The sequence below is a fragment of the Lissotriton helveticus genome, chromosome 7 (assembly GCF_964261635.1).
Source record: "Lissotriton helveticus chromosome 7, aLisHel1.1, whole genome shotgun sequence".
In the NCBI taxonomy this organism is placed as follows: domain Eukaryota; kingdom Metazoa; phylum Chordata; class Amphibia; order Caudata; family Salamandridae; genus Lissotriton; species Lissotriton helveticus.
The window spans coordinates 442,262,085-442,289,761 of NC_136068.1; the positions used below are offsets into that span (position 1 = coordinate 442,262,085).

General features: G+C 48.3%; 1 protein-coding gene across 1 annotated transcript in view; it reads left to right on the forward strand.

The window, feature by feature from the left end:
* Nucleotides 1–27,677, forward strand: part of LOC144768577 (sulfotransferase 1 family member D1-like) — a 207,744-nt gene that overhangs the window by 11,798 nt on the left and 168,269 nt on the right. The window contains exon 2 of the mRNA XM_078652360.1: nucleotides 25,431–25,597. Coding sequence (XP_078508486.1) covers nucleotides 25,447–25,597 — 151 coding nt within the window. The 5' untranslated portion in view covers nucleotides 25,431–25,446. The remainder of the gene's footprint in view (nucleotides 1–25,430; nucleotides 25,598–27,677) is intronic.

Below are 27,677 nucleotides of genomic sequence, written 5' to 3' on the forward strand. Positions count from 1 at the left end.
CAGAATGGCTTGCTCCTGTTGTCATAGCGAAGAAACCCACAGGTGAAATTCGCCTTTGCATTGATTTGAGGTCACTAAACAAGGAAGTGGTAGTTGACAGGTTCCCACTTCCTAACATAGATGAAATGATTTGTACTTTAGAAGGAGCAAGATACTTTACCACTCTTGATCTTGCCTCTGCCTACCACCAGGTGGAATTAGATGATTCATGCCAAGACTTAACTGCCTTCATTACACCGATGGGTACGTTTAAGTTCAAAAGAATGCAGTTTGGCTTAGTTTCGGCGGCCTCTGTTTTTCAGAGGATTATGTCAAGAATTTTGAGAGGGCTAATTGGTGTAAAGTGCTACCAAGATGATTTGTTAATTTATGGTGGCGATGCTTATGAACATGATACTCGTGTTTCAATGGTTTTGAAACGGTTAGAAAGTGCAGGCATGACTTTAAAAAGGGCAAAGTGCAAATTTGGGGTACAAGAAGTTAATTATCTGGGTCATCGCATCACGTGTAATGGAGTGTTTCCAAAAAAGGAGTTAGTAGAAACTATTGATAAAGTGAAGGAACCCACTTGCAAAGATGAACTTCTCTCTTTTTTGGGTATGGTAGAATTTTATGGAAAATTCATTTTTAATTTTGCAGAAAAACCACACAACTTAAGAAAGTTAACAGTAAAAAATTCTGTCTTCAACTGGTCATCTGATTGCAAATCTGAATTCTTGAATTTGAAGAAAGATTTGAATAAGGCACCTTCACTCCATGCCTTTGTCCCTGGTTTACCTACTATTTTGTTTACTGACGCAAGTGATAAGGGACTTGGTGCGGTTTTAGTTCAAAAGAAAGATGGAAAAGATTCCTTGATATGTTGTTCTTCTCGTTGTCTCAGAGGATCGGAGTTGAATTACTCTGTAATAGAAAAGGAGTCTTTAGCAATTTTTTGGGCACTAAGAAAGTTAAAGAATTTGATTTGGGGGACCAAAATCTGTGTTTTGTCTGATCATAAACCTTTAAAAGAGGTCTTTTCAAAAAAAGGTTTAGACGCAATCTCATCTAGAATAAGAAGATGGATTGTTTCCTTACAGGAATTTGAGTTTGAAGTTGAGTATATTCCTGGGGTTGCTAATAGATCAGCAGATTGTTTATCTAGGTTGGTTGACAATGAGAACTCTGAGCAAGATGAAGTGTGTGATTCTGAGGAGTTTGTAAATGTGTGTGAAGTGACTGATGGTGCCATTATTGAGTCTGAATGGAGGTCTGAATTGGAGAAAGATGATGACATTTCAAAGGTTATTTTTTCCTTGAAGAATAACTCTCGTTTGGACAAGCCATGGTTGTTGGTTGCTAATGAACTGTCGGTGAATGATGGTCTTTTAACCCGTGGAACTAAGCTTGTTCCTCCTTACTCATTAAGGAGTAAATTGTTGTCTCATGCTCATTGTGGTAATCTGGGCATAGTTAAGACTAAAGAGTTTCTTCGCATGCAGTTCTGGTGGCCTGGCATGGACTTAGAGATTGAGAGAATGGTCCGTGAATGTCCAGAATGTTGCTCTAGTGACAAAATTTTAAAAACAAGACAAATGCCTATGGTGAAGAGGGCCTTACCTGCTCATCCATGGGATGAGGTTGCAATTGACATTCTTGGTCCTCTCTCTGGTGTTTCTGATACCCCTTATCTTATTGTCTTAATTGATCTATACTCAAGATGGATTGAAGTTTCTGCTGTCAGGGAGATTACTTCCAATTCTGTCATCAAATTTTTAGAGTCTATATTTAATAAGGAAAGTTTTCCTAACAGTCTCTTATCTGACAATGGTCCCCAATTTTGTTCCTCCCTGTTTGTTGACTATCTGAGAAAATGTGGTATAAATCATAAAAGGTGTTCACTTTATCATCCTGAAACAAATGGTGCAGTGGAGAGAGTTAATAGGACTCTGAAAGAGTCCATACAGCTTGCTCGCTCTTCTGGATTAGATTGGAAGTCCACTTTGCAGGACAGGATTAATGTTTATCGTTTTGCCCCCCATTCTACTACTGGTAGGTCCCCATTTGAGCTGTTCAAAGGGAGGGCTCCCAACACATTGTTGTGTCCTGGGTGGATGTGTCTTAACAAAGGTCTTGTTGATAATGATGTTGGTGATTGGAGAACCAGGGAGGTTCTCAAACAAGATGCTCGGAAGACAAACTTTGATCTCAGGAAACGTGCATTTCCATGTGAGGTCAAGGTGGGTGACTTTGTAAGAATAAAGACCCCGGTAGGATGTAAACCTTGGTCCAAGTACACTGACATTAGATCTGTTGTCAAGATTTTCAAAAATGCTGTTAAAACTGATGATGGTAGAATCTGGAATAAGAGTCGTATTGTAGTTGTTAATGCTGATCTGTTATCTTCTCATGTTTCTGCTTATGATGATAATCTATGTATTGGTGCTCGTTTAGGCACTAATCTTTCTTCTCACAGGTCCTCGGTTCCTTCCAGGAAAAGTCTAAGAGCACGGAAAGCTCCCTCTTATCTGAAGGACTATGTTTATGTTTGGATTCTATTGAGTCTTTACTCTCTGTTGTGTTTTGGTGGTTATTCACTTTTCTGTATAAGAGGGAGATGTGTGATGTTTTTCATACTTCTCCTTTAATTCCCCATGTTCCTTACCCACATTCTATATTCTGAGAATGTATTCGTTTGGAAGTTCTTACTGTGTCAGTTGCTGTTGGCTGTTCCTGGGATGAGGTTTTAATAAACCCACCTAACTTCTCAATTACATGATTCCTTGTTTTATTAATTATTTAACCAATTTTACAGCCGCGTCATCGGCCGCGCCCCCGCCCAAGCCGCGTAGCCATTGGCTGCCCAGAACCAGCCCCTTCTCTCAGGGCCCGGCACCCGGGGAAGCACCGTCTCACCGTGAAGGGGGCGGAGGACCTGAGGAGCCTCCTCCGCTTTGCCCCGCAGGCCGTGCCTGACTACCTGTGAAGTACCAGACCCCCTCATCTGCTCCTGATACCAGCGCTGGCCGAGGGAGGCCACGGGAGGGTCGGGCCCCTTCCCTCAGCTCCCTGACGCACGCAAGGGCCCCGGAGGGCCGAAGACAAGAGGTAACCCCCGGGGAGGAGGGCGGAAGGCCGGTTGGGGCCCTGAATTCGCCCCTCCCCCAGGGAACACTGTGACTGGGACCTGTTGGCCTTATCGAGCCTCAAATACTGAAACCATATATCGATGCAGGCCTGGAGAGCAGGTCTAGGCTGAGTTGAATGTTCAGACCAAGTTGTTAACCAGAACGTGCACCCCATTGACTGGTGGCTGTCTTAGGCTGCCTGTATTGATGATGCCTGCTTATTTGTTTCCAAGCCTGCTGATGAAGTGGTGATCTTTTTCCCTGTACAGAATTTCTTGCAGGGTCGGGCTTCAATCCGGATGGGATTAAACCCTGACACTTATTGATTTACTCCAGCACGCTTTTGATAACCTAATATCTGGTGTTGAACTGCTGATATTTACAAGGGGTAATGTTTAGAACTGCCATTTGAAATGTAAGGCCATGGTTTATGAAAGTACCCTTTTAGCCTGCTGGAGAGTATAACATGACAGACTGTGTTATTTCAAGTTTTCTGCTTTACTGAAAGTATTTAATGAAATCTTTCACCATTTTACAGGAAATGCATTTTGAAAGGCGTCCATGAAATGCTCTAATGTGGTACTTTACTGAAATGCTGATGATTTGCTAATACATTAATTGCTTTGATCTTAAGCCTACATGAAAGATCTTGATTTTCAAACACAACTACTGGTGTGGTCTCCATTATTGCGCCCACTTCGTGTCTCAGTGGATGAGTGTGTTAAGTAGCTGCTTTACACGTAAGCCCCTGGCCGCCTTCCTGCTCGAGCCAAGCTACCCCCCCGGAGAACTGGTGGTCCCAGTTCTTACATTGGTGGCGAGCGGTGGGATCCAGCACCTGTAGCTGCCTAACACCCTCCAGTGGGACAGAGTGCGCTGCAATTAATTGAACACCTGTGGTGCCTACAAGCTAACTCAATTGCCCACCACTGTGTAAGTCTGCAAAGTGTGTAGGAACCTGTGTTGACCCAGAATTGTTGCCTACGTCCCAGAATCTTTCTTTCAGGTTATCTGGGTCCCCACCTGACAAAATGGAGTTCCAGCTGGCTGACCTTGATAAGTACACGGTAGTGCAGTTAAGGGAGTTTTGTCAGGGGATGGGGGTGCCGGTGGGGCTGAGAGCTGTAAAAGAAGAGCTCCGCACCGCTTTGAGGGCATGGGTAAGGGCCCACCCAGAGGAGGAAGAGGATGGGGAACAGGTCACACACGGGGAGGCAGACACTCAAGAAGACCCAGGCCTACTCAACATTGACATGTCAGACAATGTATTGCCAGGAAGACGTTCCCGGGCAGGGAGTAGTGTATCCATGGGGAGTGTGTCGTCGCAGGAGTACGAGGACAGGAGGGAGGAGAGGTGATTGAGGTGGGAGCTTGCCAAGTTAGAGCACCGGAGGGAGAGAGAAAGGGAAGATAAGCAGTTTGCTATGGAGGAAACGAAGCTGGCGCACGAGATTCAGCTCAAGGAAATGGAGCTGAGAGCATTACAGTTGGGTGCGCCAGGGAGTCCTAATGGTGGCGGCGTACCAGAGGCTCAGTAGGAGCCCAGATTCTGGTTACCTAAGGAGGTGATAGCGAGCTACACCAAGGGGGATGACATTGCCAGGTGGTTGGAGGCGTATGAAGTGGCCTTGACTGCACATGGGGTGCCCGAGAAACATTGGGTAGGTGGTTTGTACCGGTATATACCTCCTGACATCAGGGACACACTCCTGTATCTGGAAAAGGCAGACCAGTTTAGGTATTCCCCCATGAAGGAGGCGCTCATTAAACATTTTGGCCTCAACCCCGAAAGGTATCGCCAGAAGTTCCGTGACAGCCATAAGCTGTCCACGCAGAATTGGGTGGATTTTTTTGAGTATGCCCGTAAGGCTCTGGATGGTTGGGTGCGTGGCAGCGAGGTGCGTGATTTTGAGGGTCTGTATAATCTTTTTTTGAGAGAGCACCTCTTGGATAAGTGTTTTCCGGAGCTGCGCCAACATCTGGTGGACCGCAAGCTTACTGACCCTCGTGAGCTTGCGGAGGAGGCGGATACTTGGGTCAGCACCGGGTGTCACACAAGGGCCCCGGGGGAGATGGCCCGAAGGGCGGACAGGGCGCCCCTCAGAAGAAAGAGGGTGGAGATAAAAGAACGGAGTTCTCACGAGGCCCACACACTAGACAGTTTGGGAACGCAGTAGGTACCCCACCTCAGAACCGTTCCCCAAAACCCACTTACCCTGACAAGAGTCAGCAGCCAAAAGTGGTCCGGTGCTATGAGTGCGGAGAGGTCGGACACTACAAGGGAGATGCCCAGTGTCGCAAACGACCCCCAGCCCCCACTGGTGGCAAGAGTCCCAGGGTGGCTAGCTTAGCGCTTGGGATGGAGCTGCCCCTAGATTGGGAAGGGGAGTGGACAGGCCTGACCCTGGTTTCACTTGGGGATAGAGAGATGGTCCCAGTGACGCCCTTACCATTGAATACTGCTAAGTATCAGCAGAGGGTGAAGGTCAATGGGGAGGAGGTGGACGCTCTGAGAGACACAGGAGCCAGCATTACCACCGTAGTGAGGCGGCTGGTGTCCCCTGAGCAGGTAGTACCTGATGTGTTCCATCCGGCCGTGTTGGCTGACGGCAGTATGAGCTACTATCCCGTGGCTCAAGTTCCCTTTGAGTGGGGAGGAGTGTCAGGGCCGTTGAGAGTTGCGATCAGCCCTGCCTTGCCTGTGGACTGTCTGCTCGGTAATGACCTCGAACATACCGCCTGGAAGGAAGTGGAGTTTAAGGCCCACACTGAGATGCTGGGGTTACCAGGGTGGACTTGTGTAGTAACGCGGTCCATGGCTGCCCGGCAAGAAGCTCAACCCGGGTTGGAGCCTGAAACAACGGCCCAACCCAATGCAGGTCCAGAGGAGAGTGTTGTGGAGGACACACCCCGTGTGATGGATGGGGAGCCCGCGGAGGTACCCCCGGAGTCCGTGGAGGTGGATGTCATTCCCGTGGGGGACTTGCCGACCCTTGCAGTGTGGCATGTGGAAGGAGGGCCTACCCGGGAGGAATTCTGTCGGGCGCAGAAGGAGTGCCCCACGCTTGAAGGCATGCGGCGACAGGTCGAAGCCCAAGCGGCTGACCGAGAGACCTGCAGTTATCAGTTGTATTGGGAGGATGGCCTCCTGTACAGTGAGCCAAGGGTTCCAGTGCATGGATCCTCGAGGGCCTTAGGAGTCCCCCAGTGTTACCGGGCCTTTTTGTTGCAACTGGCACATGAGATACCCTTAGCCGGACACCTGGGACAGGACAAGACCTTTGCAAGGCTAGTCTGACACTTTTATTGGCCCAGGCTGAGAATTGCCTCTGACACCTACTGCAAGACCTGCAAGACTTGCCAGGCAAGTGGCAAGACGGGGACCAAAGTGAAGGCCCCATTGGAACCACTCCCGGTGGTCGGGACCCCTTTTGAGCGGGTCGGCATTGACATCGTTGGGCCGTTGGACCCTCCGACCTCTGCGGGACATCGGTTCATCTTGGTGTTGGTGGACCACGCCACTCGGTACCCGGAGGCCATCCCTCTGAGGACCGTTACTGCACCTGTGGTGGCGCGGGCACTGATGGGGATATTCACCCAAGTGGGATCCCCCAAGGTTGTGGTGTCGGACAGGGGCACAAATTTCATGTCGGCCTACATGCAGGCCATGTGGAAGGAGTGCGGAGTGACCTATCGGTTCTCCACTCCTTACCACCCCCAGACTAAAGGGCTCGTAGAGCGCTTCAACAAGACCTTGAAGGGGATGATCCGGAGCCTGCCAGAAGACTTGAGGCGGAAATGGGACATCCTCCTCCCTTGCTTGCTGTTCTCATACCGCGAAGTACCCCAGAAGGGAGTCGGGTTCAGCCCCTTCAAACTGCTCTATGACCATCCCATTAGGGGACCCCTCAGTCTGGTCAAAGAGGGGTGGGAGAAGACTTCGAAGAAGCTTCCCCCTGATGTTGTCAGCTACATGTGGGCGTTCCGCAGCCAGATGGCCAAGCTGTGGAAGGAAGCCTCAGACAACTTAGAGGCTAGCCAAGCCGTTATGAAGGAGTGGTATGACCGCAATGCTCGGACCGTAGAGTTGGACGCTGGACAGAAGGTGTGGGTCATGGAGCCTGGGGAGCTTAGTGCCCTCCAGGACCGGTGGACTGGTCCGTACGAGATTGTGGAGCATCGAGGCCAGACCACCTACGTCGTTGACTTGAAGACCCCCCGTCAGCCCCATCGGGTGCTCCACGTCAACCGCCTGAAGCCTCATCATGAATGATCGGAGCTTGCTCTCCTCATGGTGACGGATGGGAGCGAGGAGGAGGAAAGTGAGCCTCTTATTATTATTATTATTATTCCTGACCTTCTAGCGGCTCAGGAGAAGGATGGTTCAGTGGAGGGATTTGTCCTCTCCCCATCCTTGACCCCAGAGCAACAGAGGGACTGCCGCCTGGTATTGGCGCAGCATGCCTCGTTGTTCTCCCTCATGCCTGGAATCACCCATCTGTGTTCCCATGATGTGGACACAGGGGACAGTCCGCCAGTAAAAACCAAGTCTTACCGGCTGTCCGATAAAGTGAAGAACAGCATCCAGGGTGAGGTGACCAAGATGCTGGAGCTGGGAGTGATCGAACCCGCCAGCAGCCCGTGGGCTAATCCGGTTGTGCTGGTGCCGAAAGCGGCTCCACCGGGCACCACACCAGAACTTCGGTTCTGTGTGGACTATCGGGGGTTGAACTCTGTCACCAAGACAGATGCTCACCCGATACCACGGGCGGACGAGCTGATTGACCGGCTGGGAGCAGCCAAGTACCTCAGCACCATCGACTTGACATCAGGGTACTGGCAGATTGCCATGGCCGATGGAGCGAAGGAGAAGACAGCGTTCTCCACCCCCGAGGGCCACTTCCAATTTCGAGTGATGCCCTTCGGGCTCAAAAATGCTCCGGCCACTTTCCAGCGGTTGGTGAACCAGGTGCTATCTGGCCTGGAGTCCTTCTCAGCGGCATACCTGGATGACATAGCTGTCTTCAGCAGCACCTGGGAGGACCATCTGCAGCATCTCCAGGAGGTGCTGCAGGCCTTGCAATGTGCTGGCCTCACCATCAAGGCTAGCAAGTGCCAGATTGGACAGGGATCTGTCGTGTACCTGGGACACCTGGTGGGCGGGGGTAAGGTGCAGCCCCTCCAGGCTAAAATTGAGACCATCATGGCCTGGGAGCCCCCCAAAACTCAGACTGAGGTCCGAGCTTTCCTCGGCCTCACTGGCTATTACCGGAGGTTCGTCAAGGGATATGGCACCATCGTGGCCCCCTTGACCGAGTTGACATCCAAAAAGCAGCCACGCAAGGTGATCTGGACGGCTGCTTGCCAGGAGGCATTTGAAACACTGAAGCGCGCGATGTGCACCGCTCCGGTGCTGGCCACTCCGGACTTCCAAAAAGAATTCATCGTGCGGACAGATGCCTCAGAGCGTGGCGCAGGCACCGTGCTGTCGCAACTCAACGATGACGGCCAAAACCAACCTGTGGCCTTCATATCTAGAAGACTCCTCCCTCGGGAACGGCGATGGAGTACCATCGAGCGAGAAGCCTTCGCTGTGGTCTGGGCCTTGAAGTAGCTGAGTCCATACCTTTTTGGCTTTCAATTCCTAATTCAGACCGACCACCGACCCCTTCGCTGGCTCATGCAGATGAGAGGCGAAAATCCCAAGTTGCTAAGGTGGTCCATTTCCCTACAGGGGATGGACTTTAGGGTGAAACATCGGCCCGGAGCTGACCACGCCAATGCTGACGGTCTCTCCCGGTTTTTCCGCCTTAGCGACGAGAACTCCCTAGAGGTTGGGTAGTTCTCCCCTCTTTCGGCTGGGGGGGACGCATGTTAGACCTGTCAGCCCTAGGGTGGTCTTTCCCCATTTTTTTCGCCCTTGAATCATTTTTCCCACCTTCTTTTTGTTGGCCCTTAGGTCTTCGGGCACCTTTTCATGGCTAATCCATGTTAGGGTGCAGGTGCTCTCTACTCTAAACATGGCTGCCACTGGCCCCTGCTACTGCAGCGTGGTCTTTTTAGTGTAGCACCCTAGTTGCCAGAAGCTGGCTGGATACCCATACAATGTTGCAATGCCAGCCATCCATCCCCTGTCCATAGGTAGAGTGGGAAAGCTCCTGGAACCTTCCAGAGGAAAGGCGGAGTTGTTTTTTGCCGCCTTAGAGAGTGGTCACCTGACCTGGGCATACTTAAGCAAGGGAGGGAACTTTTTCTAGTCAGTTGGGGCATCTCTGACCTGGGGAACCCACGCAGGAGTTTTAGGCGGGAGGTCCTAGTTAGGAACTTATGCCACTGGGAGTGACAGGATTTAGGTGCTGCCTCTTAAGCTGAGTGAGGTGTCCTAGACTAGCCCCCTGATCTGGCCCAGCGGTAGGGAACCCCAGGGTCCATCTGCAGTGACTGAGGAAAACTCATCCAGCCTCCAACTCAACCCCCCCTCTTCAAGAAACCATCACCTAAGGGCGCAGAACCATCCAAGCGCCAAGAAGACTGCTTTCCTTTGACCAGAGACTGCTGGGGGATTGACCAGGTACTGGACTGTGCTGCCCTGCGCACCCCCTGCCTGCAGTGGGCCCACCAGCCCCACCTGTCTCTCTCCCCTGACTGAACTGTGTGAGAAGCGTTATCTCCTGCCCCCTGTCTAGCGCTGCATCTGGGACTGCCTATACTGTAAAGCGCTATTGCCCTGAGCCCTGCCATGCCCCTGGGAGCGCCTCCCCCACATCGAGTGCCTCAGGCGCTTCCCGGCGCGGTTCTGACCCACGCGCTACATTGGCCACGTGTTTGCCCACGTAGCAATCTGGGAATTAAGTGCACAGCGCAGGTTGACTCACCGCCACGGCCCGGAGCCGTCTGCGCCCTCCTGAGGCACCGAGGAATCTCCTCAGAGGTTGCGTGTACCCCCCCTCGGCGGCCCCCGTATGCCAGGAGAGGGCCCCGGAATCTGTGATAGGCCACGCTGGGCCGGAAATCATCCTCCTTCTACTCCCCCGGCGCCCCGGTGGAGTGTCGCGTCATTGATCCCCCCCTCGGCGGCCCTGGTGCCAGGAGAGGGCCGCCGCATCAGGTTTGCCAGGCCGCGCTAGGCCCGAAGCCTGCCTGGGCCCCTGTCACGTGAGCGGGAGCGCAGCCGCGTCATGGGCCGCGCCCCCGCCCAAGCCGCGTAGCCATTGGCTGCCCAGAACCAGCCCCTACTCTCAGGGCCCGGCACCCGGGGAGGCACCGTCTCACAGCGAAGGGGGCTGAGGACCTGCGGAGCCCCCTCCGCTTTGCCCCGCAGGCCGCGCCTGACTGCCTGTGAAGCACCAGACCCCCTCATCTGCCCCTTGTCCCGGCGCTGGCCGAGGGAGGCCACGGGAGGGTCGGGCCCCTCCCCTCAGCTCCCCGACGCACGCAAGGACCCCAGAGGGCCGAAGACAAGAGGTAACCTCCGGGGAGGAGGGCGGAAGGCCGGTTGGGGCCCTGAATTCGCCCCTCCCCCGGGGAACACTGTGACTGGGCCCTGTTGGCCTTATCGAGCCTCAAATACTGAAACCATATATTGGTGCAGGCCTGGAGAGCAGGTGTAGGCTGAGTTGAATGTTCGGACCAAGTTGTTAACCAGAACGTGCACCCCATTGACTGGTGGCCGTCTGTATTGATGATGCCTGCTTATATGTTTCCAAGCCTGCTGATGAAGTGGTGATCTTTTTCCCTGTACTGAATTTCTTGCAGGGGCGGGCTTCAAGGAATCTGGATGGGATTAAACCCTGACACTTATTGATTTACTCCAGCACGCTTTTGATAACCTAATATCTGGTGTTGAACTGCTGATATTTACAAGGGGTAATGTTTAGAACTGCCATTTGAAATGTTAGGCCATGGTTTATGAAAGTTCCCTTTTAGCCTGCTGGAGAGTATAACTTGACAAGCTGTGTTATTTCAAGTTTTCTGCTTCACTGAAAGTATTTAATGAAATGTTTCACGATTTTACAGGAAATGCATTTTGAAAGGCGTCCATGAAAAGCTCTAATGTGGTACTTTACTGAAATGCTGATGATTTGCTAATACATTAATTGCTTTGATCTTAAGCCTACATAAAAGATCTTGATTTTCAAACACAACTACTGGTGTGGTCTCCATTATTGCGCCCACTTCGTGTCTCAGTGGATGAGTGTGTTAAGTAGCTGCTTTACACGTAAGCCCCTGTCCGCCTTCCTGCTCGAGCCAAGCTACCCCCCCGGAGAACTGGTGGTCCCAGTTCTTACAGGTTCTATAACCCCTGTAGTCAATCTAGAGCCAGTGCATGAAGGGCAGGACCTCTGTGAACCTCACAAGCCTGTCTGTGAAGTCTCTTCCACGTCAAAGGCCCAAATGGGTATAACTACTAGACCTCAGATACCACCAACTCAGTACACTCTGGACCAGTGACTACCCTGCCGGGAAGGAGGACTGCTGTGCTGCTGTAGGACTGCCATTCAGCTGTACTGCTGCTTTGTTGAACTCTTGCCTTGCTGAGCTGCCCTGAATCCTGATGTGGTCCAGCCTGAGAGAGAAGGAAAGGAACTGCTTCACCTAAACCCAGAGTGACTCCAAGGCCTAATTGATTGGCCTCCTCATCTGAATTCTCAGGGACATAAAAGACTTCCAACCACCCTGCTCTTGGACCTGTAACTACTCTGCCAGGAAGAAGGACTGTTGTGCTGCGGAAGGACAGCAATTCTGCTGTACTGCTGCTTTGTTGAACTCCTGCCTTGATGAGCTGCCCTGCATTCTGCTGTTCCTCTGCCGGGGAGAGAAGTCCTGGACCTGCTTCACTTGAACCCAGCTTGACTCAAGGAGCTAACTGGTTGGCCTCCTGATCCGAATTTTCACGGACATAAAAAACTTCCAACCACCCTGCTCCTGTACCTGGACTTTGCCATCTGTGAGTTGGCCCTGCCAAGTGGTGCCATCCCAGTCCTGGCCCCTTGGAAGTGGGCCTAAGGTATTTGCTCTAGCGAACTGACACATCCTATGCTGAGGGAGAAGAATCAACTCAATGCCGTTGTGGTGAGGAACAGAACAGATGCATCATCTCTTCCCGATGGCACCCAGCGCCTATAGAGACCCTTACGGGGGATTGTTCGTGCTTAACAAATGTGGATTATTATTGCATGGGTCGGAAGTGACACAACCAGGCTCCCATCATTTCTACGCGTTGCATCTTAGTACCTGTACATTCATCCTCAGAGCCAACAGTGCAGTGTTTTTCGCAACGCAAGGTCCTCACACCCCTGTCAACGGCAGCCTCAAAATGGCACTAAAACTTCACATCCCAGCCTCTGCACTCATCGGAACTGACGCATTGCCCCAAATGCATAACGCATCCTTGACTCCTGTCTTTGTACTGCAAGCCCCGTTAGCTGGAACCTTGACGTTGACACAGCAGGAATTAGCACCACAGCCTTGCTGCATCTTTGAACTGAGGAATCGCCACCACTGCGTGGCGCAGAACCAATGTATCACCTCTACTGCGAGATTCTGTACAGACGCAATGCTTCACAACAAGGATTTAAGGTACTTTGGTTCAGCAAGCCTAACTGGGTCCCTGTAACTGGCCCACATTTAATTGTGGTCAGCATAAACTTGTGACTTTGTCCTGGTCAGGCGCGACTATATATCCCTGGTTTGCAGTTTTTCCTTCTAAGCCCTATTTTTCAGTTTATTCTTTAAAAATTCATAACTCATGTTCTATGAATTGGATTTTTGTCGTTTTGGTCTTATTTTATTTATCAAACTTAGTTCTAGTTTTCTAACCTGGTGTTGAATCCTTTTTGTGGTGTTTTCACAGTTTTGCTGTTTGAAATGTTGTACAAATGCTTTACACATTGCCTCTAGGTTAAGCCTGAGTAATCTGTGCTAAGCTACTAGAGGGTGAGCACAGGTTAATCTAGTGTTTGGCTGAAACCCTGACTAGAGTGGTTGTTGCTTTACCAGGGCTCATACTCCAGTCATCCAGCAACCTAGTTTCTAACATTGGTGATCAGCGGTGAGGATCGTACTTGTGAATGTGCAGTGACATACAATAACTTAGTGTACTCTACAATTTCACATCTAAGACCAATTTGAATTTTAAATTCTCCTTGATTGACAATTTTGTTTTTTTCCTAAATCATGTCCCTGTCTGGATTTACACTTGCACCTGCAGAAATGGAATTTGAGATGGCCAGTCTTGGGGTATACAAAGTGGCCCAGCTCAAAGATTTCTTCAAAGGATTTTGGACTTCCTGCCAAAAGCACCACCAGGAAGGTGAGCTGCAAAAGGTGGAGAAGGCCTGAGAAGAATCTCGCTCCACTCCGCACTGGGTGTAACCACAGAGGATGAAAAGATGGAGGAGCCTGAGGATGGCCCTTCAGAGGAGTCACCTACAGCATAAGGGGAAGAAATGCCACTGAATTGGAGCTTCTTGCCAGGGCAACGAGCAGTTTTTCTGCCCATGGCCTCTCCCCAGAAGAACTGGCTATGAGGAGGAAGGAGAGAGAGGAAATTCAAGTTGCAAAAGGCAAAATTAAAAATGGAGGAGGAGGCAAAAAAAATTGCCTTTGAGGAAAGGAAAATCTTACTGACTCATGAACTGAATGTAAAGGATCTGGAAACCAAAGCCAGGCAGGTGGATTTCAGCAGTGATGATGGCAGCATACCTGCAGTACCTGAAGGAGAAAAAAGGGTTTGCATACCTAAGGATTTGGTGCCCATTAATGTGGTAGGAGACAACATACATAAATGCTTTTCTACTTACATAGCACTGAAGGTTCACAAGTCTCCTGAGGGGCACTGAGGTTGTTTAAACTTATGCCTACTGTGGGGAGGGACACACTTCTAACACTAGAGATTGGGGACCACCAAGTACACCCCTATGAAGACCATTCTGCTTGCAAAACTTGGGCTGACCACTGAAAAGTTCCTCCAAAGATTTAGGGACAGCCAGACGCTCCTTAGCTAGTCCTGGGTAGATTTTGTGGATAACTCCAGAAAAACACTGAATTGTTGGCATGTGGGGCAGCAAAGGTAATGATTATGCTGGGTTGTACTGTTTAATCATGATAGAGTACATGCTCAGTGTCTGTTTTACAGAATTGCGACAGCACCTAGTTGACAGTAAGCTGACTGACCCCAGGAAGCTTGCTGAGGAGGTGCACGTCTGGGTTAGCACAAGAGTGTCCAAGAAGATACCTGGTAGTGACCCCATGAACAGTGGTTCAGGTTCCCCCCCAGCAGAGGGAGGGAGAGGCTAAATATGACTCAGACACGCCCCAGGGAAAAGGAAGAGGAAAGGGACCACATGCCCAATCTGAGAAAATTGGTTGCGAGTCTGAAGGGCGGTGGCCCAGGGCACCCCATTTCAAAACCCTCTGCTTTGAGTACTCCCGGTTAGGACACAGGCAGGGGGAGTCCGTCTGTCCAAATAAACCATCCGCTGTTAAGACCTCTACAGGGGTGGCCAATGTGGCATTAGGGGTAAGCAGTCCCCAGGGGCAGGTGATAGACCATGCCATGATTTCCCTTAGTTGGGAGGTGGACTCAGAGGGCGAACTGGTGACCCCAGAGGGTGGGACTCATCACAGGCATCAGGTGAAAGTTAATGGGGTCCTAGTCAATGCTGTGTGGGACACCAAGGTTAGCCGGATGATAGTGGAAGGGCTAGTTTCCACAAACCAGTACACCAGCCAGGTGTGTAGGGTGTCTCAGGCCCATGGGCAGGTCTTTGTCGACCCTATGGCCCTAGGCTCGCTGTATTGGGGTGGGGAAGAGACCCAGAATAGGGTCAGAGTTAATCCCCAGATGCCCATAGACTGCATTCTGGGGAATGAGTTGCCCCTGAGGACAGAACTAAGAGGGGTTACTTCCCAGGGTGCCCTGATAGTTCAGTTTTCTGGGGTTACCACTCCCAAGCAGAGGTGGTAGCCCAGATGGTGGGACAGGGTGAGGGAGGAATTACCCCTGTCTCCTGGTTAGGCTCATGGTACAGAATTGATTGGTCATTGTCCGGATAACATTACTGTACTGGTGGGAGGTCGAGTGGAATTAGGATGCAAAGCACCTGGGGCTACTGGCCCTCAATCTGAGATACCTCAGAGGGCAGAGACACCTCGGGAGCCCATTGGGAACTCCTTGCCAGACCCAAAGCTGGAAGAGAAGGTTGCCCAATGTCCTAGCTTAGACGTTCCACCTTGTAGTGGATGGCTGTGGATGGCCTGGTACCTGACCCTGACAGGTGTTAGTGAGTTGCCTCTTGGTTTCTGTCCTTGTGGGCAGAATCTTTCTTGGGTTGGGGACGAAAGACTAATCAAAGGCTTGGAATGTGTCACATCACTTTGTTGGCAATAGTGTTACTGTCTGCCAACTGTGATGCATCTGTGAACAAGTCAAGGATAGGCGCTGCATTGATGGTGTTTACAGATGAGGAGAAGGGTTGATCATGATCAGTTTAGTGGCTCAGTAGAGTGTAGATGGAGGGGTCAAACTGAATCTCAAAAGGCGTAGAACTTACAAGTGCCTCTGTAGTGGAGGGCAATTGTCCACCTTCTTTCGCCTATGCAGCGAAGTTTATCAAGGTATTGATGGCTTTAGGCTGGAGGGGGGTCGTGTTCGAAAATGGTCATTCCTGCAGTGTCATTCCCAAACCTTTTACCTTCCTCCTCCCATTTCTTCTGACTTTGTTTTATCTGAATAGGAATAGCACGCTGTTAGCTGCTACAGGAACAAGCTGTGTTGATTGTTGCCTACTTTTAAAGTTATGGTAATACCTGAGTGATTTTCGACTCGCTTTTAAAATTATCTGTGTGCTGACATCTGATTTAAAAATTTATTTTAAAAACACTGCCCTTTCCATTTACGATGGCATTGCTTGCACTATAAAAAAAACAACAATGCCCCTGCACTATACCAATAAGTATGTGATCAAATGGTTCTTAGTTTAGTAATTCAAACAAACATAGGAGCACCAACAAGAGTCAAATTTAGTGGACACTTTCTACATCAAGCAATCCAATTTGGACAAAATAGAGGTGTCACAAAGTTCCGCTGTTGGTGTGATGATTCGGTTTATTGTTCCTACATAGGGGCCAACACGTGTTTCATCGCAGGGAAACAGACTGCGAATCTTCAGGGCCTCTTGGGTGAGGGGCATAAACACATCGGTTTAGCCGTGTTGTATAGTCATATATCTTGACTAGTTCAGCACTATGTATGTTGTGGAAACTTCATAAGACCTGATGAGTCTCGTTTTAGAACAAATGTCGTTTATACCGGGAGGAGAGAAGAAAGCAGTATGCTCAGTAATCGCAACACTGTTAACTTTAGAGGCAAGGCGGGTACACCTCCTCTTGGTAGCACTCCCTCTTGTGATTCCCGGCGCCGTTTTCCAAGGAACGTTCCTTGGAAAACGGCGCCGGGAATCACAAGAGGGAGTGCTACCAAGAGGAGGTGTACCCGCCTTGCCTCTAAAGTTAACAGTGTTGCGATTACTGAGCATACGACATTTGTTCTAAAACGAGACTCATCAGGTCTTATGAAGTTTCCACAACATACATAGTGCTGAACTAGTCAAGATATATGACTATACAACACGGCTAAACCGATGTGTTTATGCCCCTCACCCAAGAGGCCCTGAAGATTCGCAGTCTGTTTCCCTGCGATGAAACACGTGTTGGCCCCTATGTAGGAACAATAAACCGAATCATCACACCAACAGCGGAACTTTGTGACACCTCTATTTTGTCCAAATTGGATTGCTTGATGTAGAAAGTGTCCACTAAATTTGACTCTTGTTGGTGCTCCTATGTTTGTTTGAATTACTAAACTAAGAACCATTTGATCACATACTTATTGGTATAGTGCAGGGGCATTGTTGTTTTTTTGCATTCCCTATGGGCCAAGTCTTGGTCCGTTTCTGAACGGTTGTGAGGATATACCGTTCGCCCTATTGCCTATACTACCACTTTGACTTTAAGTTTTCATCGACTCTACGGATACTTTGGCAGTGCGCCTGGTAATTCTGGATAGTCCAAATAACCTCATAGTTGTATATCATTGCTTGCACTATAATTGAGCTTAAGAAGCACCACTCACCACTTGGTGAATCCCCAGTCTTCCTTCTTCCGACCACCATTTTAGGTGTGGGAGGCCAGAGACGCTCCCTGGACGTGTCGGGGGTAGCGTTCTAGTGTTGCCGCGCTTTCCCGGCAAACTCTATTTAGGGGACCAGTTGACTCGTGCTGAACACAGAATAGGAATAGCACGCTGTTAGCTGCTACAGGGACAAGCTGTGTTGATTGTTGCCTACTTTTAAACTTATCGTAATACCTGAGTGATTTTCGACTCGCTTTTAAAATTATCTGTGTGCTGACATCTGATTAAAAAAATTATTTTAAAAACACTGCCCTTTCCATTTACGATCGCATTGCTTGCACTATAATTGAGCTTAAGAAGCACCACTCACCACTTGGTGAATCCCCAGTCTTCCTTCTTCTGACCACCATCTTAGGTGTGGGAGGCCAGAGACGCTCCCTGGACGTGTCGGGGGTAGCGTTCTAGTGTTGCCACGCTTTCCCGGCAAACTCTATTTAGGGGACCAGTTGACTCGTGCTGAACACAGAATAGGAATAGCACGCTGTTAGCTGCTACAGGGACAAGCTGTGTTGATTGTTGCCTACTTTTAAAGTTATCGTAATACCTGAGTGATTTTCGACTCGCTTTGAAAATTATCTGTGTGCTGACATCTGATTTAAACATTTATTTTAAAAACACTGCCCTTTCCATTTACGATCGCATTGCTTGCACTATAATTGAGCTTAAGAAGCACCACTCACCACTTGGTGAATCCCCAGTCTTCCTTCTTCCGACCACCATCTTAGGTGTGGGAGGCCAGAGACGCTCCCTGGACGTGTCGGGGGTAGCGTTCTAGTGTTGCCGCGCTTTCCCGGCACACACTATTAAGGGGACCAGCATGCAAGCGCGCAGCGCACGCGCGCAGCGGTGCGCCGGAGGAGCGCCAGAGGAAAGCCCGTTTGTGCCCGTCCGTGCCTCGGATGGGCCAGGTGCTGGAAAACGCTGATGGAATAAAGTACTCCAGGGATGAACTAATTAACATAAGAAAAGGGATATGGGGAACATCTCCATCTACACATTCACCAAACCCTAGAAATCTTTACTGCGGGCTGATAAATAGCAGATCTCTGGTCAAACACCATCAGGAGGTGGCAAGTTTGTTAACGGACATGGATTCGGATGTCCTTTTTATCACTGAGACCTGGACTCGTGCAGATACCTCGGTAGAACTAGGCTTTGCATGCCCGGAAGGGTATAACCTGTTCCACAAACCGAGGCCGCAAGGAAGGGGCGGGGGACTTGGGGTCATCCATAAGAATAAATGGGACTTCTCCCCTTTACAGATTGATGAGATAGCGGGGATAGAACTATTGGAGTTCTCTCTGCAAGAACCCAAGGGAAGAATCCTGACCGGAGCAATTTGCTACAGGCCGCCCGGCGCGGATACACAATATCAGGCACTGTTTGATTCCATTGCTGCCTTGGCTCTGACCCACGCTAGACTACTGATCCTGGGAGATTTTAACCTTTGGGACAATGGGTTCCTAGGAAATCATCTGAAGGGACTACAGAATATATGCGGTAACTGGGGCCTTGAACAGCTAGTAAAAAAAACAACGCACACAGGCGGAAATATCCTAGACATAATCTTTGCAAACCAGACTGAGACTAAGATGATTGATATCTTACCTCAGTGCTGGACTGATCACTCCCTGGTTCATTTTCAGACCTCCCTACCAATTGAAGGGAATGGAAGTAAGGACCCGGTAACCTATAGGAGGGGGAGAAATTGGGCTAAACTGTCAATGGACAAAACAAAACCCACTTTCATAAATGAAACAGCCTATGACCCAGAGAGGTCAATAGATCTAAACTACCAGGAATACTGCAATCATATTTTAAGTACCCTGGATAGACACGCCCCCCTGAAAAAGGTTAAGAACAAAAGAAAGCTGTTTGCCCCTTGGTTCAATGAGGAGCTGAAAACCCTGCGATATCAATGCCGACAGGCAGAAAGAAAATGGCGAAAATGCTATTCAGAGCTAGACAAAAAACTTCTGAAAATACTGCAGACAGAATACAAAAGGGCTATAGCTAAAACCAAAGCACTCTTCTATGCCACCACTATCCTTTAATCTCCCAATAGCACTAAAACACTCTTTAACATCATCAGGGACCTCTCACAACCCGCATGCATGAGCAATAAAGTGGTTGCAACCCAAGAGCTGTGCAACGAGATCGCCACCTATTTTGAGCAAAAGATCGCTAAAATTGTGGGGGGGCTGGAGGAGGGTAGAGATGGCAGTTAGGATATAGCAGACCACCTGGCGGAGGAAGATTCGCCCACAATCTCATCGTCCTTGGAAAGTTTTACCCCTCTGACAATCGAGCTTTTCCTCAGCCTGGCACAAAGTGTGTCAACAGGGTCCCCGCTAGATCCCCTTCCACATAAGATCTGGAAGGAATATAGGCCAGAGCTGTTTCCCCGGTTGTACCAGATCTGCTACCAGTCTATGGAGGAAGGCGTAGTGCCGGAGGTATGGAAGCAGGCAGTGGTCACTCCCCTGCTTAAAAAGTCTTCATTAGACCCCACAATTCCAGCACACTTCAGACCTATATCGCTCCTGCCCTACCCGATAAAGATTGTAGAAAAATTAGTCAGTAGATCCTTGTCAGGCTACTTGGAAGATAATTGCCTATTGGACAAGGATCAGTTTGGCTTCCGCCCAGGACATGGAACGGAAACTGCACTGGCGACCGTGTTGGACACTCTTCGAATGCGAGCTGACAGTGGCAACTCCTCAGTACTAGTACTGTTGGATATGTTGGCCGCATTCAACACGGTCAGCCAGGCAGTCCTGGTGCACAGACTGGAGAAACTGGGCGTGAAGGGCAGGGCCTTAAAGTGGCTCCAATCTTATCTGATGGGCAGACAGCAGGTAGTGACCCTGGCCCCATTTACCTCCCCCAAGTCTTGGGTTGGCCACGGAGTACCACAGGGTTCCTCGATTAGCCCGATTCTTTTTAATTTGTATCTACAGCCTCTGATCCCTATGATAAAGTCATATGGGATTGATCTGGTTAACTACACCGATGACACCCAATTGGTGTTCTCCTTAGAGGGAAAGCAGGCAGTGACCATGGAGACCTTCCAGAACTGTATGAGTAAGGTCTCCAAGTGGCTGAAAATAAACTCTCTCCAATTTAACGAGGGGAAGACTGAGGTAGTCTATTGCCAAACACCGAAAATGAGCCAGCAGCCGTCCTGTGAGATCAGGCTCGCACCGGGAGCAAAGCCTTGTATCCCAGTGAAGACCGTGCGTAACCTGGGAGTTATGCTGGATGACGATCTCCAATTGACCTCACAGACAAACAAAACCATCAGTGTCTGCTGCGGCCTACTGAGAGCGCTCAGACAGATCTTGCCTCTTCTGCCCGATGCAACTAGACCACTAGTGGTCCGAAGTGAGATCATGGCAAGACTGGACTACTGTAATTCCCTATACCTGGGAGCTCCTCTTTACATCTTACAGGGGCTCCAGAGAGTCCAGTCCATGGCGGCCAAGCTAGCTCTAAACAGACCCCGTAGTTCTTCCACCACATTGGCACTTAGAGAACTACACTGGTTGCCAATTGGGAGCAGAGTTGCTTTTACGTCTCTCTGCATTGTCTACAGAGCACTACACAACACGGGACCTATCCCATTACAGGAAAGGCTCAGCTGGTACAAACCAGCCAGGTCTCTGCATTCTGCCAGCTTGGGGCTGGCAGTAACCACCAGGATTAGGAAGTCAAGGCTAGGTGGTAGAGCTTTCTGTACTTCGGCATCAAGGCTGTGGAACGAACTGCCTCAAAAAATTAGACTGACCGATACCCTGCTAGAATATAGAAAGAGTCTAAAGACATGGCTCTTTGCTAAAACCTAAAGACCGACTTCAGGCTCATCAAACAGTATTGACTGTCGTTTCCACCTGACACAAACATTTCTGTATTGTTTTTTTCCATCTGATTTTTCCTTTCTGGCGCCAGGATACCCGTAGGGTGACAGATGCGCGGTATAAATATTAAATACATACAATATAATATGGTGTTATGGCTCTGGTAGCATTGGCTTATCCTCAATTGGCATATTTAATTTACTTATAATTGCCTAATAAACTGGTACTACATGTGCCCAGAGCCTGTAAATTAAATGCTACTTGTGGGACTGCAGCATTTATTGTACCACCAGCGTAAGTAGCCATTTAACCACGTCTCAGGCTTGACTTTGCAGAGCCGGTGTGTGCAATTTTACACTGTCATGTCGATCTGGCAAAATAAAACTTTTACAGTCCCAATCCTTTCCTTTTTATATATGTAAGTCAACCCTAAGCTAGGCTCTTGACAGCCCAGAGGGCTGTGTACAATGTATTTAAAAAGCAGAACATGTATTGGTAGTGAAAAACTCTTAAAGCCGTTTTTCACTATACCAAGGTCTATCTCTCAGATGGGATAACATTGGGATTACCACATTACATTTTATAAGTGTAATTCACAATGTGGAAGAAATAAACTTGTTGAGTTTGTTGTCTGGAATCACAATTTCAAATCACAATGTATGGTGAAGTCGGATTTCATACTACAATTGGGAAAATGCTGCTTTTCCAAAGTTTGTTTCCTTCGCAGTGTAAGAATTGGCTTGGTAGTTTGGTTTGCCCTGTTCCGATCATGCACTGGGACAGGAACAGACTAATTTGCATATAGCCAGGTTCTGAACTGGGATGGTGCAGTGAGCTAAAAAACGGTGTTGGATCTAGCCCTGATCTCTTGACTGGGTGAGAGTATTCTGCTTAATTCAGAAACTCTGTCCATCACCACCCCTTGTTGTTAAATGCTTTTCCAAAGTTAGCATTCTCTCTCTGACTTTAGCCATTTGTTGCCTGCTGCTCGTCTCTGATCACTTGCCTGGGTTGGGTGACAGCTGGGCTTTGTGTGGTCCCTCTAGATAGCCACACATAATAGGAGCTTAGGTTTGACTTGATGGGCCATCCTGGGAGGATTGGAGAGAGGAGCTGAGAATAGGCTCACTTACACCTGAATAGGCAGTGCCCCTTCCCCTCAGAAAGGGCTACATAACCCCTGTAGTGAGTTTGGAGCCAGGGCAGGAAGGGTGGGACCTTTGTGAACCTCAAAGGCCTGTCTGTGAAGTATTCTCCACTTTAAAGTTCCAAATGGGTATAACTACTGGACCTCTGACACCACCAACTCAGTACACTTCTGGACCTGTGACTACTCTGCAGGGGAAAAAGGACTGCTATACTGCTGAAGAAATGCCACTCTGTGAGACTGCTGCTTTGTTGGACTCCTGCCTTGCTGAGCTGCCCTGCTGTTTGCTGTTCCCCTGCCTTGGTGAGAAGGACTGGACCTGCATCACTTGAACCCAGAGTGACTCCAAGGGCTATCTGGCTAGCCTCCAGATCCAAAGTCTCAGGGACATAAAATACTTCCAACCACCCTGCTCCTGGACTGTTCCCTCTATCTTGCCAAGTGGTGCTACTTCAGTCCTGGACCCTTGGGAATGGGCCTAAGGTGTTTGCTGAAGCCAAATAGATGCCTCCTCTGCTGCAGGAGCAGTATCAACGCATCCCCACTGTTGCGAGGAACAGAAGCGATGCATCCTCTCTGCGACGTGGATAGGACCTAATGCAACCAAACTCATATCACTGCTACACCTCACATCTTAGAACTGGCACATTGCCTTGAGAACTGACACTGTAGTACTTTTCTCAGCGCAAGGTCTTCACATCCCCAATGCAGCCTAGACGCTGGAGCTCCTCATTGCAACCTCTGTGCTCATCGTAACCAACACATCGCCTCCACTGCACACCTCATTTTTTTTCATCCTTTTGTGTGGTGTTTTTCGCTGTTTTACTGTCTAAAGTGGTGCACAGATACTTTGCACATTGCCTCTGAGTTACGCTTGACTGCTCTGTGCCAAGCTACCAGAGTGTGAGCACAGGTTAATTCAAGGTTTGCCTGACACTTAACCTCACTAGAATTGTAGTTGTTGCTTGCCCAGGGCTCAGTCAACCAAAAATCCAATTTCGAACATTTGGGAACTCAATCAAAATCATACAGATACAGATGGTTTGAAGATAAAATGTTTAAGCATTCTTCTGAAAACATATTACTGTTAAAACTGATATGGACAAGCACAAATTGTAGGATAAAATGAGCCCTATTCTTACACATTTTGGGAGAATGTAATAGGAGGTAGAAGCACTCAGTAGGTAAATGAATGCAATTGAAAAAAATGGGTTAGGTAGGGTATTAATTGCATAAGTATATTGAGTCCAGTTGCAGCAAATTTCATTCATGAAACACTTCTTGGCTGTTCTTAGCTTAGCATTTGAGAATATGGAAGAAAGACAATTATCTAATGTGGGAATGTTCTTCGATTAATGAAGAAAAAATAAAGAGAAGACTCTTTTTGCTCAATGCAGCAAATTAATGTTGACTGCCTCCATATTTTTTGTAGTATATGTAGTAATATATTGTTGAAGAGCACAATGTAAGGAATGGGCAGCTATTTATCACCAGGCACATATATTCATGCAAATCCTATTTTTTTCCAAATTGGAGATTCTTAAAGGTGATATGTGACCTTGTGCTCTATGATTTTCGCTAGTGGGGGGGGGGGGGGGGGGGGTCAGGTATAAATCTGTAGTTTGCCAGCTCTAGAGGCTGGCTGTAGTTTTTATTTGAGCAAAGGAGTGATAGCAACTTGTTTCAGCGCTTTCCCTTGCTGAACACTGTTAATGACTTGACTTTATACTAATGTGTCAATTTGGTCTTTATTTGCAGAAGTTGAGCAAGTCTTGACTTGAATAAAGATGGTTCTGGTTCTTCAGGAGGCTATTATCACTTGGCCATCACTCAATAGGGGAACAGCACATGCTTAATAATTTAGATGAGGTAAATAGAGATCGTTATTTTTTCTCAAGTATTTTAATAGCCATGATCCTCAGGATCTTGTCTTTGCAGAAGGTAACCAATTTTTGACAGAACTAACTGGAAGCAGTACGGTTTAGCTTCAAAGTTCTGGTTCTGTTTGCCTGAAGATTTTAACCAAATTTTCCCTTGTTCTTTGACAATGATTTCATTAAGGTAGGAGCTTATATGGCTTTCTGTAATATTATCAGATATGGTTTTCATCCAGTCTCTTCACAGTTATTGGCCTTAACTGTTTTGAATGGCTATTGGAATTTGGGTCCAACCACTTGTTGGATGCTTTGGTAGCTTGTTTCATTATTTTGGGTTTTGCACAGCAACAGCATCAAGGGCTTTGTTGGTGAAGTGTTCAATAGAATCCGAAATGATGGCAGATTTACCTGTAGAATTAGTTGTGCTCTGAAGTTTAGAGAACATTCTTTGCAATTTTCTGGATGAAACATTTATCTGTGACTTGTAAGGAGTTGGATTTTCAAGATTAGTCTTTTATGTCCGTGGTTATTTGCAATTGAGAGTCACACATAGAGTAACCAAAAGACCAACCAGAAGCTGTGGTGAACAGCAGTATCCCAAGGGAGCAGGTAAACAGTGAACACCAAGTCCAATAGATGCCCTAGTATTCTGGGTTGGGGGAGGTTTGTTGGGAAAACCAGAGACTACTGGGTGTATATTACCCCAAAACAGTGACAAATGAGGAGTTGGGGAAGGGGAGAAATGTACATTCAAGTACTGAAGGGAATAATATTTTTGTTTTGAGATGGAAAATAGCTCCATTTAGATGGGACTTGTAATTGTTAGGATCTTGGAAGTTCAAATGAAAAACTGCTATTTGTTATAGGTCGGCCTGGATTGCAGCTGTACAATGTCACTTAGGATTATTGTGAATGACTCTAAGATTGGGAGGTTCTTCTGTGTCACAGTCCTTGGGGGGTTTTGAATATGGGCAAGATAGAGAGGGGACGGAGAGTTTATTCAAGTATTGGATATAATCGGCATGAAAAAACTAGTTGGTTCTGTGTTTGCCTTTTCAGTTGATGAAAACATAATCAGCAATTTGCATTTGTGGATAATTGCATATTAAGGTATTTTTACATTTCCATCTTGTAGTTTAGAAGATAAGTCAGAGGAAAACATAAGTTGACAGCATTGTGTAGACAACATCTTGAGCTTTCTCCATCTAACTACTCATCATACTCTAAATTTGACTTTTTCTCTTACAGCAACCTCTGCACCCAGATGGAGAAAGAAGGAGCATTCACTTCGCGCCCTTCGCTGAAGATCACCCAAGGGGTCCCGTTCGTAGAGTTTACAGTGTCTAATTGGCCTGAAGTGGAGAGTTTTAAGGCTCGACCAGATGACTTACTTATCTGTACCTATCCCAAGTCAGGTGAGTGTTCACCACGCAGTCCCTCTGACTATAAGAGCATAGGCCAGTTCCGCAATTAGGGAAGGTTACTCTTTGTGTATAGTCTGAAGCTTGAATCTAGAGCTAGAAACAAACTCTCCACGGGTTACTTTTCTGTGGAGAATCACAGGTTCTTTAGGTCCATACCGCGAACAAAAAACAGCCCCGGCGAACAATTTTATACCATCCTCCCAATACACAGCGCCAACGGAACCTACAAAGTAGTACAGTACAGGTTTTACCTCTAGGTCATGTGGACATTTTTTAGAAAGAGGTACATTTTACTACACAATTTCTCAAATATATTTTCAAAATGGCTATGAATATTACAGGCTTTTCTAAACGAAAACAAAATACATTGCGGGTAACTGTAAAATTATCCAATATTGCCATTGAGAGTATTCTGGTGACAGCATAAACCACAATGTCAAAGCAGAGTTGTTTGTAATTGTCACCAAAACCTGGAAATGGCAATACTGGACCAAATTGAGCATGGTACCTGTTATGTATTTTTTTATTTTATTACATGCTTATTTTGGATTAGTTAGCGGAAAAAAGCTTTCTTTTTTCCAAGTGCAGCCAACAGTGGGCCCTGATATGAAGCAAAATGTTTAGGTCTTTGTTGGACTTGGCCCTTTTTGCAGGGTCATCATTAAACTTTTTGCCTTTCTCCTAGCCTTTTCTATGACATGGTGTTGGTGGTTTTAGGTCTCTGGGCACTTTAGCACTGATGTCCAGTGTAAAGTGCGTGCGCTCTCTGTGTTACATTTGGTAAGATTGGTCTACACCTGTTTAGAATATTTAATTTACCTGTCAGTCTCTTGCAAAGTGGTATCTCATATACCCAGGGCAGGTAATTTAAATGCTACCGGTGGGCTTGCAGCGCTGATTGCGCCACCCACCAAAGTAGCCTTGCAAACCTATCTCAGGCCTCTGCCATTGCATTGTTACTGCCGCTGTGACGTGGCACCTATAGTGTGTGCCATGTCTGTAAACTCCCTCTTCCTGCATGTCAGTCACCCCTAAGGTAGGCCCTAGCTGGCCCTATGGGCAGGGTGCATTGTAGGGGAAAGATAGGACATGTACCTTAGGTGTGTGACATGTCCTGGTAGTGACAAACAGCCATTTTGGTTTCTCACTACTGTGGAGCTGCCCTCCCATAGGAATGCATTGGGGATTCCCTGATAAGTGTTTCAGTGGTAATTCCTGGTATGGGAGGAGCAGCGTGGTCAAGTTTAGTATATTTGGAATTGTCATAATAAATGCTGCGCAATGGTGTGCGAAGATTTGTTATACCTATTTTAGAAACGCCACTATTAAAAGCTGGCATTTCTGTGTGCGATGTGTCTGCCTGCCTGATGTGAATTGCATGTTTGGCTTTTGAGTGACAGGGACTGGGAAGTGTGTGACTCCAGGAGGAGCAGGTTGAGTCAGCACCAGGCTGAATGGGACATCTGCATTGTGAGTAGTGGGAGGACTAATCCCCTGACCCTGTATAGGTCTGTGCCTAGCCTTTACAATGCTGGCTCCGCCCCCTGTGGTGTGTCTGATCACTAAGCTCCCTATCTGACAAAGGGGAAGAGGAGCTTGGTAAACAAAGTGCTCCAATTCCCCCCTGAACCAGTTGCATCTGGTTCCCCCAAGCCCTGTGCTGCAGACAAAGAGAATCTGGGTATAAGTATAGGGTCTGTGACCCCATTAATTTGTGCTTTTTCGTAAACTTGCTGGGGCGTGCTGCTTCAGGGGCCCAGTAGGAACCGTCATGAGGGCTTGCCTCCCTGGGCCCAGCCTGGCCCCCTTAATCTCTACGGACTCTTTTTGTTGCTTCTAGCGCCTTGTGAGCTCTATACTTGATGGGCCCAGAAGAGGAGAGTCTGGGCTTCGCAGCGCGAAGCTGCAGCACTGTTGGAGAGAATCCCGACGTAGGGATTCCCCTGCATTTAGTGCGTTTTCGGCAGGAGCCTACCCCGCATTGTGGTGCCTAGCGGGAGCCTACCCCGCTTTATGGATATTCTAAACGGCCGGTGCCCACCCTGCCTTGTAATGCCTTTTCACGGGTGCC